At 40.8% G+C, this 22294-nt stretch overlaps 1 protein-coding gene across 6 annotated transcripts in view; it reads left to right on the top strand.

Annotated features, from left to right (window-relative positions):
- NEK10 (NIMA related kinase 10) overlaps positions 1-22294 on the top strand; it is a 175034-nt gene that overhangs the window by 122671 nt on the left and 30069 nt on the right. For 5 of the 6 annotated variants that reach the window (XM_037135565.2, XM_053669247.1, XM_053669248.1 and 2 more), the window contains 5 exons: positions 3745-3928; positions 4021-4107; positions 7564-7618; positions 17746-17783; positions 17883-18023. In XM_037135565.2, the coding sequence (XP_036991460.2) occupies positions 3745-3928; positions 4021-4107; positions 7564-7618; positions 17746-17783; positions 17883-18023 (505 nt within the window). The remainder of the gene's footprint in view (positions 1-3744; positions 3929-4020; positions 4108-7563; positions 7619-17745; positions 17784-17882; positions 18024-22294) is intronic. The other variant, XM_053669249.1, reaches the window with a different exon arrangement.

The following is a 22294-nucleotide window of genomic DNA, read 5'->3' as shown; positions in this document are numbered from 1 at the left end:
ATTTTTAAAAATTGCACTGGTTTTAATGAAATAGTCTCTCAATTTTTTCCCTACTGCCACAGGAAGGAAACGTCAGTCTGTTACTGTTAGAATTGCTATTCAGCTAAAAATGTATTATGATTTGCTCCACACAGAAAAATGACATTATAATGAGCAAAACCAAGCTAAACATCACTGTGCCTATATCAGCAATTGTGACAGGAAGTGCCTTCTATAATGGTGATGATTACGATATCAATGACCATTTTATTGTGTAATTTGTACACAATTATTGTATAATATTGTGTTGCGTTCTCCTTGCTGTCATATGCATGCGCAGAATCTGTCCATCCATTCTTTGGAGATGCACATGCCCAAAAGCTCCTTTTCCTATTCCTAGGAAAATCATAAGTAATCAGAAAGTAAAAAAGGTGACTGGCAGCCTAATGCCATCCTCCAAGGCTACACCTCCCCCCACCAACTCTCTTTAATGGGTTTATACACTTGCTGGAGGCAGTTTTTAAAAACATCCCACTGACCTGCACTGTTAGGATAAAAATATCCAACCACCTCTGCCTGCTGGGTCACAGGAGCCTGTTGTCAATACCGGGCTGGTTCCCTCTAACACAGGAGAGTTTACCACCTTTCCTGTGTGCAAAGAGCAGCAAGGAAGGGAGAAGTTGGCATCACCAGATAACGTCTTCACTTCTTATAGAAACTGTATAATAGAGGCTCCTGGATAAAGGAGTAAGATGAAAAACACCACAGTGACAAAACCTGCTCACCCTGGAAGGGAATCCACCTGATTTTCTAGCCCTTCTCTCCCTTGGATCTCAACACAGCAACTACTTAGTGGGCATTTGCTCTGTGCAAGGTGTCAGGGATTTAAAAGGGATGAAATAGATGCAGGTCATAAAGGATTGAGTTGTATGATAATGTGGGTACTCAAATATTCACCAGAAAAAACTCTGGAAGTTAGACTTGGAAAGGTGTGTCTATAGTGGCATATGGTTTGTGGCAACTAGAAAAAGCTAGATTTTTTTAAAGCAAAAACTGCTGCAAAAGATTATAGAAATAGAAGTTTTAAATCAAAATGAACTACACATTATACATTACTCTATCATAATGCTCATGGTTATGGAGTCTGAAGAAACATCTCTTACAGAATGAGAATGCCCTTTACGAAAACTTAAGCCAACACCCCATTGCCCACGGATGCAGTTTTGGCAGTTGCAAATGGCTGTTGATTTGCAACCCAACTGGTACTTGGGTGTTAATGACAAACCAAACCTCCCTAAGTCAGGAACTGCTTATATGGGACTCACAGCTTCTCCCCATTCTTCATTTGTTCAAAGAAATTGTTCCTCTGGAGTCTTGTCTGTGCCTGTTCTTAAGAGAGGCAAAGCCTTGGCTGAAGTTTCACTAGTTTTACAGATAGATGGATTCCAGCATCTAATTGCATCAATCCAGTAAGACGTTTACTCAGCTCAGAAATTATCTCTTGTCTTTTTTCAACATCAACAGCTTTGACACATCTTGAGTGTTTAATTTTTACAGAGTTGAAAATGACAGTTGTGATTTTTAGAATAGGGCCCCAGATGATTTTCTTAGAACAAAACAAGAAGGAGAAAGCCTTAAGTTGAATGTTTATTTCTGCGTAAATTTCTGATGACCTCAGTTGAGGAGAGCTAGAGGAAGAAGGATCTGCGGGTTGGGACAGAAAAAGGAGGAGGACATGGAAGAGGGGGAGTGGGTTTTGCAGGAAACTTTTGAGACTTAGAAGGAGCTTCTGGGTTTGGTGTCAGCGTATGGGTGTGTGCACAACTGAGGCTGGAGCTGAAAGCTCCTCACAATCCTTAGGATTTAGAAGAATTTCTGATAGGCACACATTCAGCTCCATCAAAGGGCATCCAAAGCATTTGCCATTTCATGTTCTCATGTAGCAGACCAGGGACCCAAGAGGCAGGAATGAAGGATCCTGAGTCCCCAAAGCAGTAATGACTGGAGGGATGACTAGACAAGGAAAATTAAAATTCTCCTTCAGCCACCTGCACCTTTGACAGAGCAAGGACTATCTCCAAGTATCTTGGAGAAACTTTGAGGAAGGAAAAATGAAAAAATTCTTAGGATAAAGACATAACAGAAATACACTGGACAGCTTGCGATGCACAGAATGTCTTTGATAGTTTTTTGTCTTGTTTAATAAACATAAGTACATGAAAGCTTTCAGAGACTTACTTTTAACAGCAGTCACTCATAAGGTCTTGGATTGTCTTCATCTGCAAATTCTACCATTACAGAGTTTTTAGGAACCTGCTCCTTGAAGTTACGGGTGTTGCTTTAATTTTAGGGGAAAAAAGTATCTGAAAGAAAGAAAGAAATGAACCTGTCTCCATAGCAAGCATCATTTGTCACTGAAGCCTTTAAGTCGAGAAGAGGTAGTAGACTGGTGACCACGCAGTCTCTGACATCATGAGTGGATGATATGTTTCCCTTTCTTTTATTTTTTAGCAACAAGGTCTTTTTTCCCCCTTTTTAAAATAGAGTTTATTTATCTATCTTTAGAGGGGAAGGGAAGGAGAGAGGGAGAGAAATATCAATGTATGGTTGCCTCTCGTGCGTCCCCTGCTGGGAACTGGCCTGCAGCCCAGGCATGTGCCCTGACTGGGAATCAAACTGCGATCCTCTGGTTTGCAGGCCCACACTCAATCCACTGAGTTACACCAGCCAGGGCAGTGAATGTGTTTCCCTTTCAATAAACACAGCCTTTCGCTCTCTCCTCATGCTCTCCAACTACTCTCCTTACCTTTCTTATGGGCCTTTCTTCCTTTGTCTTTTCACCTTCCTGGTCTGTACCTTAGGTTCAGCATTGTTTAGCCCAGCAGCCTAAGATGGTTTTACACACTTAATACAAACTGTCACACACAATGAACATCTTAGGAGCTAAGAATCAATTGAGTAAAGAAACAAGTGGTACTTGGCTGCTGAGTCATATGTGGTTCCTTTCCCTCTGTCTTTTTCTTAGAAAATTAAAAACTTCCTGCATTTAATGAGACATCTTTTTTTCTTTGTTTTTATTGAACCATCAGACATCATTTGGCAGTTTCTAGTAATGCTGTTTAGAAAAGTGTGGACTCACATGGCCAGATGGTCACCTTGAGGCGCTATCATAATAAAAATGCTCACAGCACTTGCAGGAGGCCGACAGAGCCTGTGGCTGGCGGTGCTCTGGGCAGTGTTGACACCGGGCAGTGGCCTGGGGCCCTAAGTGGTTTGAAAGTCCCCATTGCTGTAGCTCTTCGTTTTTTTAGGAGACCTGACCTCGTTTCTCTGTCTCTATGCCCTGGCTGTGCCTGCTACTAATTGCCCTTGAGCTTTGAAGAAGCTAAGCCCTACTTACTGATTCATTGTGGTGCTGAGAAGATTTGCCAGCATTTGTTTTCAAAATACCTGAAAGAAGAGAAATATAAGTTTAATCAAAACTTGCTGATTCCTTAGTACTATGTTTTCTTTCACCAGATTGCACAGGCCATTGTGACGAAGCCTCTTGCTGCATCCATTCATTTTTGGCCCACAGTCGCTTGCAGACCTACTTTTTTTTGTAGTTACGGACTGAATGTGTTCTTTGGCAAATGTATAGTTGGAACTTGTGGTGCTACTTCAATACATATATTTATAATGCTGTTCGGTGTATGTTCTAACAAGCTTCATACCCCGCAGAGGGAAGGGAAGGAGTGGCTGTTGAAAACTGACTTTCTCTTTCAGGAGACCTTTGAGAAGGGGAGCCTGAGCAGCAGCAGCAGCGGAGCGGCGAGCCTGAGGAGTGAGCTCTCCGAGAGCGTGGACCTGCCCCCCGACGGGTTCCAGGCCCCCTGTGGGAAGGAAGAAGACAAGGCTTGCGACGAGATCCTGTCGGACGATAACTTCAACTTGGAAAATATTGACAAAGGTATTCCTAGGGAGAGGCAGGCGGAGTGAATGCATTCTGGACCCTTTCTGCTGCAAGGTTCATTTGCTTTTTTTTTTTTTGTTAATGTGCAGATATATATTCAGAGCTGGATGATGAGTTGGACATTTCGGATAACTCCAGCAGCTCCAGTTCAAGCCCTTTGAAAGAATCTACATTCAGTAAGCTTTCTTGACCAGTTTATGGATTCCAGCAGGTAGTGGTTTGGGAGTCAAACGAGCACCCTCCCATCTCTAACCCAGTGGTTCGTTTTCCAGGTGCAGGGCTAATGAGCACGTGTGCATGTTACTCTGACAGAGCCTCAGCTGTCAAATGAATGGTTTCGTTATTTCTACCAGCGAATGCAGGTTCTAACTGGGGAGTAGAGATAACTAATTTGGAAAGACTTGACCGCAGGAATAATGGAAGTGAACTTTATGAGTCTGTTAATTAGGGGTTAGAAGAAGAAATGAGTGTTGCTACAGACCGTTTTATACCATCTTACTTACATTAGTGTAAAGGGATCTATTATCCTTAAAACACTAAAGTAACAAATATTTTAATTGCTCAGAACTGTAAAAATATGATATATAAATTCAGTCCATATGTTAATTTTGACACTTAATTTAAAACAGTCAAGAAAATAGTCCGCTTAGAGGTATGGGAAAGAAAAAGTGCATATATTAAGATAAAATTTAAAGATTTTAAGGAGAGGATTAAATTCACTCAACAAATCTGAAACTGAAAAAAAGATGTTATAATGGAAAGTGGACAGAAAAAAATAACTCTTTTAAAAGGGTAAGTTGAGACTTCTGGCCAAGATGGAGGCATAGGTAAACACACTATGCTTTCTTGCACAAGCAAAAGAAGGGCAACAACAATTTAAAAACAGAAAACAACCAGAACTGACCAGAAAATCGAACTACTTGGAAGTCTGACCACCAAAGAGTTGAAGAAGACACATTCATCCAGACCATTAGGAGGGGTGGAGATGGGCAGCTGGGTGGAAAGGACTAGAGGCAAGGCTGTGGCTGGAGGACCAGAGTGGGCAAGGCTGCGACCAGTGGACCCAGTACCAGGTTGTGGAGCAGGGCACGCAAGGCTGCGGCTGGCCGGCAAGGCCACTCAGCGGCTGGCAGAGCAGGCTGTCCCATATTCACATGCAGATAATCTGGGAGAAACAATTGGGGATCAAGACAGATGGCACAACCCAGGGCTCCAGCTTGGGGAAATAAAGCCTCAAACCTCTGCCTAAAAACACCTGTGGGGGTTGAGGTGATGGGAGAAACTCCCAGCCTCAGAGGAGAGTTTGTTGGAGAGATCAACAGGGTCCAAGAACGTACACAATCCACCCACCCAGGAATCAGCACCAGAAGAGCCCAATTTGCTTGTGGGAAGTGGGGGAAGTGATTGAAATCCGGCAGAGAGTAGAGCAAGTGCCATTGTTCCTTCTCAGACCCTTCTCCCACGTACAGCATCAGAACCCACCAACTGGGTTGCTCCACTCTGGTGAGGCAACGCAGGCTCTGCCCCTCATACATAACAGGTGCGTCAAGACAAAAAAAATGGCCCAAATTGAAGAACAGGTCAAAGCTCCACAGCAAATACAACTAAGTGACCAAGAAATAGCCAATCTATCAGATGCACAGTTCAAAACACTGGTGATCAGGATGTTTACAGAATTGGTTGATTTTAGTCACAAATTAGATAAAAAAAATAATAAAGGCTATACTAAGTGAATTGAAGCAAAATGCACAGGGAACCAATAGTGATGAAAACAAAACTGGGACTAAAATCAATTCAGTGGACCAGAAGGAAGAAAGAAATGACCAAACAGAAAAGGATGAAGAAACAAGAATTCAAAAAAATGAGGGGAGGCTTAGGAACCTCCAGGACATCCTTAAATGTTCCAACATCTGAATTATAGGGGTACCAAAAAGGAAAGAGGAAGAGCAACAAGTGGAAAACTTATTTGAACAAATAATGAAGAAGAACTTTCCCAATCTGGCAAAGGAAATAGACTTCCAGGAAATCCAGGAAGCTCAGAGAGCCCCAAAGAAGTTAGACCCAAGGAGGAACACACCAAGGCACATCATCATTACATTAACCAAGATTAAAATGAAGGAGAGAATTTTAGAAGCAGCAAGAGCTAAGGGGACAGTCACCTACAAAGGAGTTCCCATCAGACTGTCAGCTGATTTCTCAAAGGAGACCTTACAGGCAAGAAGGGGCTGGAAAGAAGTATTCCGAGTCATGAAAGGCAAGGACCTACATCCAAGATTGCTCTATCCAGCAAAGCTTTCATTTAGAATGGAAGGGCAGATAAAGTGCTTCTCAGATAAGGTCAAGTTAAGGGAGTTCATCATCACCAAGCCCTTATTATATGAAATGTTAAAGGGATTTATCTAAGAAAAAAAAGATGAACAGTGAAAGGACAGCAAACTCACAGTTATTAATAACCACACCTAAAACAAAAGCAAACTAAGCAGACACCTAAAACAGGAGCAGAGCCACAGAAATGGATATCACATGGAGAGTTATCAACATGGAAGTGGGAAGGGGAGAGTGGGGGAAAAGGTACAATGAATAAGTAGCATAGATGGTAGATAGAAAAGAGATAGGGGGAGGGTAAGAATAGTATGGGAAATGTAGAGGCCAAAGAACTTATATGTATGACCCATTGACATGAACTGAAGGGGGGAAATGTGGGTGGGAGGGGATATGCAGGGTGGAGGAGAGTGAAGGGGGAAAATGGAACAACTGTAATAGCATAGTCAATAAAATATTTTAAAAAAGAAAATAAAAGAGTAAGTTGATGGAATATTAAATAGGATAGATAGAAATACTTTAAAATAAATTAATATAAATAATTCTTTTCACCAATGACTATACTATGAAAATGACTTTTCACCAATGACTACCTCAAAAAAGAAGGTTTAAAATAGTCTCCCTTGGGATAAAAGTAGAACCTTAAGTATTAGTTGCATTCTTTGTCCCTTTTCGAACTTAACTGGAAAACTCGTGACTAGATGTGCCAGATTTTCTGGGACAACCCCAATTTCCAACATTCTGCTCTGTTTTTCCTGTAAATTCAAGCCTGCTAGGTAAAATGTCTTGTTTTGTCATTTGGAAGTCATGAATATTGTTCAGTGTAAATATCCATGCATATAAACATACGTAGCAAATTCTAGAAGCAGTTAATCACTGACTGTTTTCAGGTGGATTCAGCGTTCGGTATCTCCAGTAACAGTGGCAGGGGAGGGTCAGTGGGGAGGCGGGGAAAGAGAAGTTGGACCCTTAAATTTGCATATGGTAGCTTGCAGTTAGTTGTCTTGGCAACAGTTTTAGAATGATCGTGGCATAGATGTGTTATTGTTATTTGTAAGGTATTCATAGCAGAGTTTCTTTGCTTAGCACCTTTTCTTTGGAAAGAAGACCCTTGGACAAACCTGTCAGGAAAATAGTAATTTGTGACATTATATTTTAGCTGATGCTTTCATAAATGAAGGAAGACAGTCTTCATAGTATACACAATTGTTCAGATAATAGAATGAAGCACTTTTAAGCAAGCAATCAGATGAATAAGTAAAAGATTTGCAATGGGAAAATGTAAAATTATATTTATCTTCTTGTTCCAGGCATTTTAAAGAGAAGTTTTAGTGCTTCAGGAGGAGACAGACAATCCCAAACAAGGTATGGACACATTGAGCTCCTAGAACTATTTTTAGACTCTGTAGGGTTGAGTTATTGGTGCCTAAATTGAAACTTGATGTCTTGAAGTTTTCCTGGGCATGTGTAAATAGGGGCTACTAGAGCCCACCCTTCCAGAATTACCAAGCAGAATACTGGGAAGAGGACTTACTAAGCTTGGACCTGGGTTTTAGTCTGTCTTTGTGATCTTCAGGCACTTGATTTCTCTGAGCTCAAGGGCAGACCAAGGAGAAAGGGCAGTTGTGTTTCATGAGATCTTCTGGGGCCCTGGCTCCTTATGTTTTGTTTCTTCACATCCCCAGCATGTATGTTTCATCCTCATGGTAAATGTGGACCACATCATGTCCACATGTGGCCTGTGGGAAGTGGGGGGGGGAGTGGAGGCATGTCCCTTCCTTTAATGACGTGACCCAGATGTTGTACTCGTCCCTTCTGCTCACATTCCATTGGCCAGAACCACATCTGTCTGCAAGGGAGGATGAATATGTTTGGGGGATTTGTTTTAAATGGAAGAAGAAATTGTTATTTTGGGATAACTAGAAGTTTCTGTAAGAGTTATTTCCCGGGCTAAGGACTAAAACAAAGTGACTCAGTCCGGCCTTCTGCAAGTCCCTGGCGACCTTTCTGAGAGCAGTTCCCTTGGCACTGGGTGAGGCTGCTGTGAGCAGAAGCCTGAATGTGTCAGTTTTAGAAGTGACAGAGGCAGGGATTTGGATCAATTAAGGAGAATGAGGGTGAGCTGGAACAGTTAGCTTGTGGGGAATGTGTAGTGTATAAGGGCCTTCTAAAATCTGTGACTGCAGGCCAATTGGGATGGAGGAGAAGCAGCCAATAGAGAGGAGAGACTGAGGGTGGAAAGAGGATTGATGATGTGCAGCCACAGTCGCTTGCAGCCAGATAGTGGGCCTGGGAAAGAGAAGTGACAACCCTTTTTCTGTCTCTGAAGAAATGGAAGCAAAGATGACATTAAGCTAGAAAGCAGAGAACAGAGTTATTAAAGAACAGTAAACTTGGTGGCTTTTGTTTATTTAGATGATGTTGAAGGTCTTTGCTGGTCCAGATTTGAGGAGTATGATCAGCTAGGAAGAACCAATACAGAGATGAACAAGGAACTGAGCAGAAGGACCACACACAGCTCTGAGGCTAAGGCACCAATGGGCGGGCTTCGGGGCTGTGGGCACTCAGGGCAGGGCTGCGGCTGCGTGCAGGTGACAGGGGCTGCGGCTGTGTGTGTTGCGTCTGCCAGGCTGTCTGGGTGCAAGCAGAAGAGCCTGGCTCTGGCTGACTTATGCAACAGAGTGTTTCATCAGAAGGCTTTGCTGGGGCTCTTACAATTAGGAACCTAGAGAATCAAACTAAACAATGGATAGGGAAAAATATTAAATTTAAAAAAACCAACAACCAGCTAGGAGACTGGGCAGCCTGAGTCTGTGGAGGAAGCACTGGCGGACTTGGAGAGGCCCTGCGCTCCCAGCTGGTCTCTTCTGTCTTCCTGTCACATTCACAGGACTCAGCGTCCTGAGTGAGTCAGCTTGGCCTGGCTTGGATCAGGGCCCTATTGATAGTTGTGTGAAGGGCTGAGCTCCCTGATTGACAGCTCCTGCAAGTCTACCTCAGGGGGTGGGGGGTGAGTGGGCCTTGAGCTGCAGGGAGGACGTGAAGGCGCAGGACAGCCCAGAGGGAACCACTGTCTACTTCTGGGTGTGAGGGACAAGCATAGTGGAAATGAACCTACCCGGAAAAATCCTGAAGGGGTCAGTTAGGTGGCAAAGAAAGGTTTGTGTAGAAAATCAGTTTTTGTGTATTCTAAGTTACAATGTCACTAAAAACTTTTTCTTTTCCACATGAGGGTCAGGAAGGGTTAAGGTGGAGCCTTTGAATTTCCAGTTTCATAGTGTTGCTAGTAATAAAAACCCAAGCAAAACCCATTACAGTGCATAACCAAACAGAAGTGTCATTGAGGAAGACCTGTAAGACCTCACGGTGTTCTTCAGTGGGCCCGGGGGCAGAGTGCCACAGGTAGAAGCAATGGAGAGAGCGGGGGAATGAGAAACAGTCCAAAACCCCAACAAGAACCACAATAGGTGATTGTGGGGACTTGGGACCGGAGTTAGAAGACCCCTGAGGGGGCACAGGGCTTGTGGATGCCCCCCATTTCCCATTGCTGGCTTCTCATCCCTAACCCACCAGCTCTGCTTCCACTTGTTGCAGACAAGGGCACCACCCACAGGAGCCTGGAGCTGGGGGAGATCTTGCTCACTGGGCCTGTGAGGAGACGTGACCCTGGCGGTGGAGCTGGGTCAGAAGGGAACGGTAGGGTGCCATAGGGTGGGTGTGTCCGCCCCAACTCTGGTGTCAAAGCTTCTCCACCTTAACCACGTCTGGACCTCCACAGACGCCGTGGAGTGTCTGCAGATCTGTCACTGCCTGGAATTGTATTTGCATAGGAAAGGTTCTACTGCATGTTCCCCCTCAAATAATTAACGAGCACACTTTGTAATCTAATTACTCCCTGTTAAGGTTTGTGATTAAGAGGTGATTATTTACATTTTTAAAAACATCTTCAAAAGGCTTTTCCTCTATTATTGGATACTTAATTCAATGAGATAAAGCTGCTTAAATGTATAGAAGAGGTGGGTGTGAAATGATATTTTAGTACAAAAATAAATTATGACATATGGGTGTTCTACCCGATTAAGAGAATTTTTTATTAAAATGGGCATTTCAGTCAGATAAATTTAGGAATCTTAGCATTGCCAAATAATTTTAGTCCTTTTTTCTTAGAGGATTCATACAAAGTTGTCTTATTTGCACAAATTCAGTTGAAGTCAAACCCTTCATAAACAAAAAGAGCATAGGTACTATATATTTTAGAGCTGGAAATGGTTTTCAAAAGCCAGCCCTTATCTAAACATTTTGTAGCAAATTGGGTAAACTAGAATCATCAGGAAGGAGACATTCCATCTGGAGCTCATTGAAATGGGTATTGCAGAGTGGGCTTTAACTTGAGGTTAAGGACCCAGTCAACAGGTAGAACATGGACGATGGCCCACATGTTGAGGCTGATGAATCAGAAGGTGCATACACAGGTGAATAGGACTTGAGCTAAAATAACAGTTGCAGAGCTGTGCCGTATGGTACACAGGATATGCCGTCAAGAGAACATGGGTTCATTTAAGACAGGCTCTCTTCTTTCAAGGAACTCACAGGGGGATGGAGAGCCAAGGGCAGACCTCAGAAGGAAATTAATGACAAAAGACAGCCTATGATTCAGGCCAAATAAGAGGAGATAAAAATTAATAACTTTTTGACTTCCAGGTAATCCCCAGAGCTTTTCTGAATTAAAAGGAGGAAACTCTAAAATGTATTTCTAATTCTTTAAAAGGCATTGAATAAAACTAAAATTATTTGCCATTAACTTGTTCAGGGTTTTCCTGGGTTTCTTGGTTTATTGATGTGAATGAAATATAAACCCATCTTGCAAAGTATTTAGAAGCTGAATGAAAAGTTAGAATATAAAAGAAGATGGCAAAGCTACAAAGTGAAATAAAAATAAATTGAAAAGCAAGCCTATAGATTTAGGGCTAGTCTGTGTCATGTGTGCAATGGTAGAACAGTTAAAATGAGACCCTTTTTGGCCCCTAAAACGAGGGAGTTGATCCCAATGTGCAAAAAGCCACAGAGACGAGCACACTTGACCTCAGCACAGCTTCCAAGGTTTAGAATTCAGACTTGGCCCTGGCTGAAGAGTATATGGAGAAAGCTGACACGTCAACTCTCACCTTGGTCGCCTCAGATGGGAGGAGCTTCAGTTAAGCTAATTGCCGGTGTAGAACCCAGGTACCTGCCTAATAGCCTGAGATAGATTTTCTTGGGCAAATGGGCCTGGTGGATAAAATGTGAGCAAATGAAATGAGAAGGGGCAGCTCCTGCCTCCTCAGAGAGTGGTGGAAGGGAACCTGGTATCAGAACCGGAAGGCGCCCTGTTGAGCCAGGTCACCTTCAGATAATGAAACTTTTTTGTAGGAATGTAATTAATGGTGAGACCAGGAGAGCCCCTCAACTCTTAGCAGTCCCTGCTCCTTCTCTGGAACAGAAGTCATGTGAAGCTGGCAAGTGATTCTTTTGGGCTCCTTTTCTGGCCAGATTCTTTCCCAGATATCAGCCCTTCATTCCCAAATCACCGAAAGTCCCAGAAGCCAAACTCAAAGCACTGATAAGATCAGTGGGGAGAACCCCATTTTTCAGCTTCTGGAAATACAGCCACTCATGAAGCAGAGGTGAATCTCCAAATCCTCACTCCCAAATCTCCAGGCACCAAATCGCCCCAACCAGAGTGCCATTTAGCAGCCATTCCCCGAGCTCTCCTGGACCCTCACGAAACCTGGAGATGCCAGAGTAGCACTTCTGATATCTCAGAAGTAGGCCACAGGGAGCAGCCAGCTGACCCACATTTCCTAACAAGCAGGTCATTCCCATGCAGTATATTCACTCAGCATAATTCATTTTTAGTTAGGGCTTGGTTTACTAGAATAGACATTTCATTTTGTATCTTTGTTCTTTGGGTGCTGTTGGAGAGTCATAAATACAAGTGCCACTTAGGATACTCCTACAGGTATTGTCATTCTGAGTGGCCATCAAGTAGCTGCTTTTACTGCACCCACTCATACTCTATTGAGGGCTAACCAGGGAGCTCTCACGGGTTAACTCGGTCTGACTGCATTTCACTTTCATCTGTCAAGTAACAAGAGGCAGATGAAAATTAACATAATGGTGTGTTTTTCATACATTCATTTCTTGTAATGAATGCACATGGATTGTGTGATGGTCTATTTGAGTAACTTCTTGAATAAGACTGTGTGAAGTTATTTTAACAGCTTCTATGATGTGCAATGTACACAAAAGAAACTGCACCTATTTGAAGGGTGCAATGTGATAAGTGTTGAGTATACACATCCTCAAATCTCACAAAGAAGACAGTGAACATGTCCGCCTGAAAGCGTCCTTGTGTGTGTTTGTTTGTGCCCTTGCTCCTGCATCTCACTCACTTCTTGATCTGCTTGCTGGGCTGACGGTTAGTCTGCATTTTAGAATTTTACATGAGTGAAATTATATAGAATATACTCTTCCTTGTCTGGCTTCTTTCAGTCAGCACGATTATTTAGAGATGTGTTCATGTTTTGTGTATCAGTAGTTAATTCCTTTTTATTGTTAAGTAGCACTGTTCCATTGTATGAAAATGCCAGTGTTTGGTTAGATACTCTTCTGTTAATGGACATTTGAGTTCCAGCGTTTGGCTCTTACCAGTATAGCTGAGATGAACATTTCTGTCTTTATATGGACACACAGTTCTTGTTACCTGGACTAATAATGTCTAGAAGTGACATGGTTGGGTCATATACTAGGTTTAGGGCTAACTTTTTAAAGAGACAGGTGAACAGTTTTCCAGGGGGGTTGTATGATCTTTACATTCCCAGTGTGAGAGATTTGAACTTCCTGTGTATATTGAGAGGGGTTGGAGTGAATGATGGGGTTCGTGGAAATCATCTTTTGTTTTGGTGTGCGAGTCTCTGAAATCATAAGGAGTAAGAAGGAAAATAGAATTTGCTTTTCATAGTCAAACTCTCACAAAATATTATCTACTTTCAAATAATTGAATGAAATAAATATACTTATTGTTAATCCTTGTTGATATTTTATGCACATTGACACAATTAGCCAAAAGCTGGGTTAATGTCTGTGTCAGGAGAAAGCAATTAAAAATTCAATAATTAGGACTTTATTTGAAATTTTCGACTTTAATCACTTTCAGTGATATAAGGACCTAAGGATCTAAAATCTTCCTCCTTCATTACTACTTGCTAAGAAAGAGCTGAGAATGGGCTTGACTTTCCCCAGTGTCTAGTTGGTCTTTAGAGTCTCACTCAGTAAGTATATTGATGGTCATAACATTTTATTTCAATTTATTTTAAATAAATTATTCTGAAGAGTGGAATTTGATAATGTACATGGGGGACTTCAGCTCCTTCTGTTATCACATACACACCAGTCCTACAAAGCTTTGGTCACTGTATTATGATCTCCTTAAGAATATCAATTAATATTTACTGCTGGGTGTTGGTATATACCAGTCTATGCCTGGGCTTTTATTGCATTGCCCAGGGCACAGTGTACTGCGCAGAGATGCCAGTCCACAGATACTTGCTCATTAATAGTTGAATGATTTTATCCCAGCATAAATTCTGTGTTTATCACTGTAATAAGACAGAAATCTCATCTACTGGCATGAACCTACAGCCTTTGCCTTAGACATAGCTTAAGGCCCCTTACCCTCTTTTCTTTAAGGTTCAGTTGCTCAGGCAACAAGATTTCTCTATGCCTGCTTGCATCCTGTTGCTAAGGCAACAGGGTATAGTTAGCTGGCTGCTTTAAGACCTTGGATGTTTGCGGTATCAGAGACGCCTGTGGTTCACAACTTCTTTGATAATTCAGTGTGTGCATAACTGCAGTCAGGGCTGTGAGCCTGACTCTAGTCTTTGTGTCTAAAGATGACTGTGGACGTTTGCAACCATCCAGTGTCATGCACGGGGCCAGAAAGAGCTTTCTGTGATCTCAGGAACTATGCATCTTGCCTCCTTTTAGCAGAAGTCTTGCTCATTTTCACTTGCAGGTATTCTCTATTCCTGCCCCCTATTCATAATCCACATCTAGTTTTACTTAAATTGAATAAAGACTGCTGGATCCCTACTTGCCAGAATCAACTTGGCCTTTCTGCCAATGTCACAATCAAGCAATCTCGATTTATTGCCAGGAAGACCTCATTATTTCTTTTCTGTGACAGTTCTGAACTTCCCTGGCTTGTCACTCATTTGTTTCTGGCTGGCATTGGAGTAGGAGTGGGGGGCCGCGTGAGAATGCTGCCACTCGCCTGTAGCGACACTCACTTCATTAACACTGAAGGCGGAAGAAAAGCTCTCTCTGAACAGAGTTTAATCCTGCATAATTTTCTTATTTACACAGAACACATTTATGAATTTCCCCACCTAAAAGAGACTTGTAAGCAGTAAAATACTGCTTAGTTCGGGTGGTGCAGTTGCCTTAGCTACAGAAAGCGTTATCTTAACATTGTAAGCCAAGCCTCTCATTTCGTAAGGTTACATATTTCTTCTTTTAATGAACATCAAATAGTATTGATGACTTTTCACCATTAAATTAAATTATGAGATGTAGCTACAATGCATATGAAAATATTTTCTTGGATCAGAGCTATATTTAAAAGAATTTGACAAGGTATTTTAAACTTACAGAACTCCATTTCCTTTATGGTCAGGACTACTGTGACAATTAATTAGTCCAATAATTTACCCTGTGCTTGAATTAATTCAATGAGGCATTGATTTAAAAAGTTACAGAGTTAATATGACCTCTATCTCCACCTGGCCCGCCGTGGTGTGGGATAGAGGTAGCAGGCAAACACTTACCTTTGGTGCTTTCATTTCTGGTTCGACTTGGGAATTCTGGATGAAGTCACGCCAGAGCTGAAAAGAGCTGGAAGTGCTGGCCTTTCAGAATCCTTCGAAACCTTCCATTTCTTGGCAGTTGGTCCATCAGCCTGAGTACTGTTGGACAATGCCCATTTCAAAACTTTTAGGGGACACAAGCTTCATTGTGTTCAGCCTTTTCACCACAACACACTTCCGGCATACTTTCTCTGTGTTCAAGCGCATCTGTTTTTCACAGCCTGTACTGCCAGGGGAACCCACCCTCTGCAACCACACTGTTCTGTTGAACATGAACTTCCAATCTGGTGCAGTCTGGAGGCAGAGTTCCCCCAGACTCTGCATTGTTTCGATCTTTAGTTCATTGTGGACTCAATGATTTGTATAGTTCAAAGTTGTCCCTTCTGATCACAGTGAGTCTGTTCCATCTTGAAATTTCAGATGACTGTGTTTTCTTGTCATCATGATATGATTTCTAGAAAATTGACATTTTTTTTCTGCTATACCTGTGCAATCTTATAAATTCCAAGACTGTCGGGACTATTTCTTTTCATCATCTCTACTCCAGTGTCTGGCACTGTGCCTATACATAGTGGGCACTTTATAAATATTTTTTGAATGAATAAATGTGTGTGATGCTTATTTTAAAAAATACCCTATAGTTTATTGCAAGGAATTTAGAATCATATAAAAGAGTAGAAAAGTTGGCAGCAGCTCACCATCGTCAGGGTGGTCTATTCCATGTGGCATGTTTTGAAATAGGCAGTAATGTTTGAAATTTTGGATTCTTCAGGACAGCTGGAATCACCATCTAGTTAGCGCAACATGTGAGTGGTTATTAGCTCTCAAAAGCACCCATATACTTAGGAATAAAAATCTTTCCCAAGTTGCATTTTAATTAGACATTTAAGATAGTGGGGTCTGTGTGGTACTGTGCAAATATGTGGCAGGACTGTCCACCTCTGTCCCAGTGTTTATGAAGACAATGGCCAGCACCTTTTAAGGAAGGGTCTGGAATGCACTGTTGAATGTGGAGGCCACTGGCCGCGTGTGGCTCTTGAGCAATTGAGGTATAGCTAATGGGGCTGAGGAGCTGAATTTTACATTTTAATCTTAATTTAAATGTAAAACCATGTGTAAAACATATAATGAATGTTTCTATTTTGTACATCTTGAATTGATAATATTTTGGATACATTTGATTCAATAAAATCTATTTTTTAAATTAATTTTATTTTTTTAACTTCTACTATTTAAAAATGTGGCTACCGGAAAATTTAATCTTATGTTTGTGGTTTGCATTATATTCCCATTGAACAGTGCTGAACTCGTCTAGAGGTTAAGGCACAGGACTGTGCACTGGTACTTGCTGGGATACAGCATGTGGGCAAGGATATGAGGGCCGAACAGGTGCTCTGCTCCTCAGCTCAGCCCCGAGGCGTCCTGCTCACACATGGGCACTGCAGAGACTGTGTGCTCTCTCAGTTTCCCGAGGGCAGAGGCCATCCCTGTTCTTGCTTTATACACGTCTCTTATCCCAGGGCTCGGGATAAGAGAGTATATTAACTGGGCGAGGCAGGCGAGTTTTATTTACTTTTCAAGGCTCTGGAAATATGGGCTGGGAATGGGACAGGAAAAATAATGGGATCAAGAGAGGGCTGCTTTGAGGGGGAGTAGGAGGAATGGAAAAGGATAGGGAAGGAACTCAGAGTTGGGTCTAAAGATTTTGGTATTATTCTAGTACTTAAATTAGGTGGTGGGTAATGGAGGCCAATTTTGCTATTCCTCATAACTTAGGTGTGTGTTGTGGGCATGTATCAAAATTTCTATGATTAAAATGAATGGGGTGAGGTAAGAGAATTATCAATCATGTTTATTTGAATCCCTATACATGGTAGATGTTATATATGCCTTTGTTGGATTGCATTAAATTGATGTGTGGTTCTTAAAACTTGCCAGAGCACATATATTTTTTATTTCATTTAAACAAACCTATTAAGGAATTGGCTTTAAATTTTAGTGGGAAAGTCAAGTTTAAAGGTTATTTATGGCTGTCCTTGGTGGGGTCTTAGGCCACCTCCACTTGTTGGAAGGCACTGAGACCAACTTGCAAAATGATCAGGAAATCTAGAATTTTAGGGCAGTGTAAACAAGTAATGTTAATAATACTGGAAACTTCAGAAAAAATATAATCCTTTTAAATGTAATAATTACCTCTTTTCATAGGAAGAGTCATAATTTATTTTTTCTGACAGTAGGAAAAAAAGCATAGAAAAATAATATATCTAAAATTTTAAATATTTTTCTAATACTAAATCAGTGTGTTGATTTTAGTGTGGCAGGAAAACCATCCAAGGCTCCTAATCATTCTTAGAGCTTATAAACAACTGTGATGGGACCAGGCTCTTCCATTGGTCAGGAGGCTGTCAGTTCTGCTCTGGGTTCTGACAAGTTTATTTTCTTCTGTATTAAACCCTTGAGAGTATCTTCAGGGGAAAGAAACCTTTGTTTTTTATAATCTAAACCATAACAAGGTGTATGCTTTCAGTAAATGTTGGTCAAGTCCAAGTTGAAAAAGTTCCTTCTAATGGCCCCTAATTCTGTTTTCAGGGACTTCACTGGTGGAGTAGGATCAAGACCAAGACCAGGTAAGTTAGTGTTGGCAGCCATTAAATCACGCACGTCTCCCTGAAATTCAGTGTGATTTATGTTACAGTTTTATATTTTTCCCCCTTTTATTTCTTCAGCTTTGCTGCCTCTTGACCTGCTTCTGAAAGTGCCACCCCTCAGGCTCAGGGCCCACATTAAGGAGGTAGAGGCCAAGTTAGTGACGGGGTGGCAGTCCCACAGCCTCCCCACTGTGATCCTCCGCAGTCTCAAAGACCATGGTAGTACCTATTAAATCAAGTTCATCTCAAGTACACGATGGGTGAACACAGAATTAGCTATAGTTGGGCCTGAAATGTCCCCTTGATGCTTGGGAGGTAATTTTAATACAAACAGTGGGAGGATTTTGCTACCATTATTTGGCATTTAAGAGTATCCAAATGCTTTCTGTGTTCACTTATTTGATTTAAATATAGGCTGTTTTTCTAAAATTTGCATTTCTGCTTTGGTGGGAATGTTAACCAGTTGAACTGTTGATGCTTAAAGTATATACCTACGAGTAGGTATATACTTTAAGCATCAACAGTTCAAAACAATAGCCATGTTTTACTTATATGTTTCTGTAAGTTCTAGACCTATGTGATACCAGAGACTAAAGCGTATCTTTTCTATCTATATTCTGACAGATAAGTTTTTATTTCAATTTTGTTTGACTAAAACAATATTATATCTCACTGTTTAATCATTTAAAAATATGGATTCTTAAAGCATACATGTTTATAATAATGGTTGGGGGGGAAGAGTGTGCTAATTAATTTCAGATTTCTGTTAAAAAGGACAAAAGGCACAGCAGTACAATTGTTACAATTGTTAGCTAAACCTGGACAATTCAGGGAAAACAATGCAGGGACTGTGCTTTTCACACGTGCAGGGGTGCCTGACTCTCGAGTCTAAAGTTCTGTTATTCTACATTGGTTAACTTCAAATTTTTACTTAATGCTATTTTTACTTTAACTTCCTTAATTCACATGTTCTGCAGAGTCAACACCTGTAGTGAACAAAGGTGATGTGAAGTGATTTCCTGTAATATTAGTCTACCTCTTTATATTTATGAAAGTTGCTTTGAAAGAGTGACTGGCAGTTTGGGCCCGTAGGCACTGTCAACATACATGCAAAAAAGGGTGATTCTGGTATTAAGACGCCCAAAGCTCTGATGTCAACCGTGTCCTACTCCTACTATTTTGGCAGCAGGTACATTTATAGCATAATTATGAAACTAAAACAATCATTTTTCATTAATTTTGTTACAGCAAGAGCAGAACAAACACATATGTAAGCGATTCAGAGTTCTGTTGTGATTTGTAACAGGGATTCCTTTTCTGGAGGGTCGTGTTGAATCAGGCCAGTTTTGGATATGACTTTATGTCAGGGACATTGATTCTATCTTTTCTGGTTTGCAGGCCCGCGCTCAATCCACTGAGCTACACCAGTCAGGGCTTGATTCTATCTTTTAAAGAAACTAGTCACATTATAGCAGTTTAAGTGTAATGTATTTCTGAGACCTATGGTTTGTTATCCTGTCCAGTTTTTAAAGAAATTCACTGATTCATATTTTTAAAATTTAAAACAGAATATAGTATAGCATTTGTAAGTGTTGTCAGCGAATGCCAAGGTTTATCCACAGAGGAGGTAATATTACAGAACACACTAATGCATATGGTGATTGGCGTTACTGCCAGTGGTTGTAGGTGGTAGGTGTCTGTTTTCAAGTAAAAAAGTCTTTATTTTCTTCCATCTTGAAACAACGGGTAGCAGCCCCATCCACTTGGACCACCTGCTCTGCCAATGGTGCCCCATTCTGGTTGTTGCCTCAGCCTCTCTAGCCTAAGAGAAGAAAAAGGTGTCATGAGAGACCATTGCACTGGTGATTTGTGAGTTATACCTTAGGTATTTGTGATGCAGAGTAGGTAAAGCACTAGAACATAAGAATGATTTATTTGTATGAAAAAGGCAGATCATATTAGTGTATTTTCCTTTATTTAAAACTTAATTTAGCTTTCTTAGATTCAAAAGGAACATGCTGGAAATGATGTATAACCAATAGTTGCAGCCCAGTATTGCCTAAATATTCTGGAAAAAAAATTGTCAGGGTGGAAAGATTTACGTCAAAACCTGGGCTTACTCTCAGGACCATATCTAGTATGTGAACCTCATTTTCCATGTGCTGTGGCCGAACAAAGGGTGAGAACTATTATTTTGAAGTCCCAGGCGGCTACACTATGAGATCTTGCCTACGTGGCACTTCTAAAATGGGGACTTCTTGGTCCATATTGTGACGATACAGCAGTATCAAAACTCCTGTGGAGCAAATAACCATGGGACCACTTTAGGTCCACACAATTAAAAGTCCTCTCATTCTGTCTTTCAGTACTAACTAGATTGTGTAAATAATTTATTTTTAAACATTATTTAGGTTAATAGACTATAGTTCTCTGCCAATAGAAATAAAAATTCAGGAATTCCTATATTTGGGGGGTTGAAAATATTAACAGTAAATAACATGGAATCAATGAATAAATGAACATTTTAAACATGTTAATTATTTTAGCTCTACTTCCCTAACTTCAGTCGCTTACATATTTTCATTGAGGAAAGTTGGCCAGACCTGAGTTCCATGTGTATCACTGTTTTCCTGGTGCATGTTTCTTTAATTTTTGAAAGAAACACTAAATTTTATTTTTCAATTACAGTTGACATTCAATATTATTTTATATTGGTTTCAGGTGTACAGTATAGTGGTTAGATAACCATATACTTTACATTGTGTTTCCCCTTGATATTTCCAGCACCCACCTGTCACCATACATCATTATTACAACATTATTGACTATGTCCCCTAGGTGTTTCTTTCATTTGATTCATGTTCTCAACTTAAATTTATTTGGAGGGGAGTTTATGTTATTGCTACAAATAGCGAACCAGTATAGCATAACTTGCCATAAATAGACAGCAACTCTAAAAACAAATGCAAATCTAAGTAAGACAGCATTATTAAATTTTAAATAGATACTGCTCTCTGCCTGTCATTAGGTCTTTCTTAATGAAACAATGTTAGCTAACATTCGAGAAATGGTGGCAACATCCTTGCTCCATACCAAAACTCAACCTTGATATAATCAGTGAAAAGAAAACTGGAAAAGAAAAGGAAAGGAAAAGAAACCCTTTCCTACATGATTTACTAGCTGTGTGAAACTATGCTGGGTATAAGTGCCCCATACCTTGCGTGTCAGTAAATGAATGGATCAAAAAATTGTGGTACATATACACGATGGAATTCTATGCAGCAGAGAGAAAGAAGGAGCTCCTACCCTTTGCAACAGCATGGGTGGGACTGGAAAGCATTATGCTGAGTGAAATAAGCCAGGTGTTAAAAGACAAATACCATATGATCTTACCTTTAACAGGAAGCTAAACAACAAAACAAACGAGAAAGCAAAATAAAAACAAAGACACTGAAATAGAAAACAGGGGGACAGCGACCAGAGGGGAGAGGAGAGGGAATTTAAGGGGAAAAAGGGGAGGGATTTAGAGGAACAAGTATAAAGGACACAGGGACAGTAACTAAGGGGGGTGGAAATGGGAGGGAGGTGGGGAGCATGGGGTGGGGTGGGCGGGGATGGGATGGGAGAAATAGACAGAAAACTGTACTTGAAAAATAATTAAATAAAAAAAATTGCCCCATACCTTGCAAAACTCAGTTTTTAAGAACAATTGATGGATTCCATTGCCTATGGAGTCAAATGAATTAATCAAACAACTGGATGTTTTGAATGAGAAAAACACGTCTGGGATCTATTGTATACACCAAGAAACAGTCCTTTCCTGTTGAGGAAGTGTTGACCTATATGTGAGAAAATGAAATGTTCATTTCAATGTTCTCACCAGAACGTATTACGAGAAAGATATTCTTTGCCAATACAAGAGTACATTTTAATGTGTTGGATGGTACCAGAGTGGGTCAGATGTAAGTTTTTGGGGACATGAGTCAAACTCAGATTTAAAGTACAAATGTAATGTCAACTAAAAGCATGGCCTAATTTGGCTGGATTGACATGGGTATTTTTCTCTCGCTCAGTTCGTCATTTTCAGCAGCATTAGCAGGTGCTGAATCGATGCGTGGAAGTTCTTATGCTCTGCATTTTGACTAGAAATGGTTACTTTGTGGTATCTGGGCTCCTAATTTTGTTTCCTTACTAAATGACAGAATCTATTTTCATGCTAGCCTTTTGTTCATAAAGGCCTGATCTAACGAAAGTAGTGTCCCATCCAAATATTCCAGAGAGCACAGCTAATATTCTAGTTGTCTTTATTTATGAGCAATCTTCAGTAGCAATCTTACGTTCAAATTAGTTATTGACAGAAAGTACTTCATACTAAATCTCACAATTTCCAAAGTGACTTTGAGTACATGCCTTCTCTCATTTGATTGCATAGCAATTCTTGTAGCATATAAAAATGTGCTAGTCTGATTTTAATCAAAACTTATAATAGT

Source organism: Artibeus jamaicensis, unplaced genomic scaffold (assembly GCF_021234435.1).
Source record: "Artibeus jamaicensis isolate MK-2021 breed Jamaican fruit bat unplaced genomic scaffold, CSHL_Jam_final contig_519, whole genome shotgun sequence".
Lineage (NCBI taxonomy): Eukaryota > Metazoa > Chordata > Mammalia > Chiroptera > Phyllostomidae > Artibeus > Artibeus jamaicensis.
Note: the sequence above shows the minus strand (reverse complement) of the source record. Positions and strands in the feature narration are given on the sequence as shown.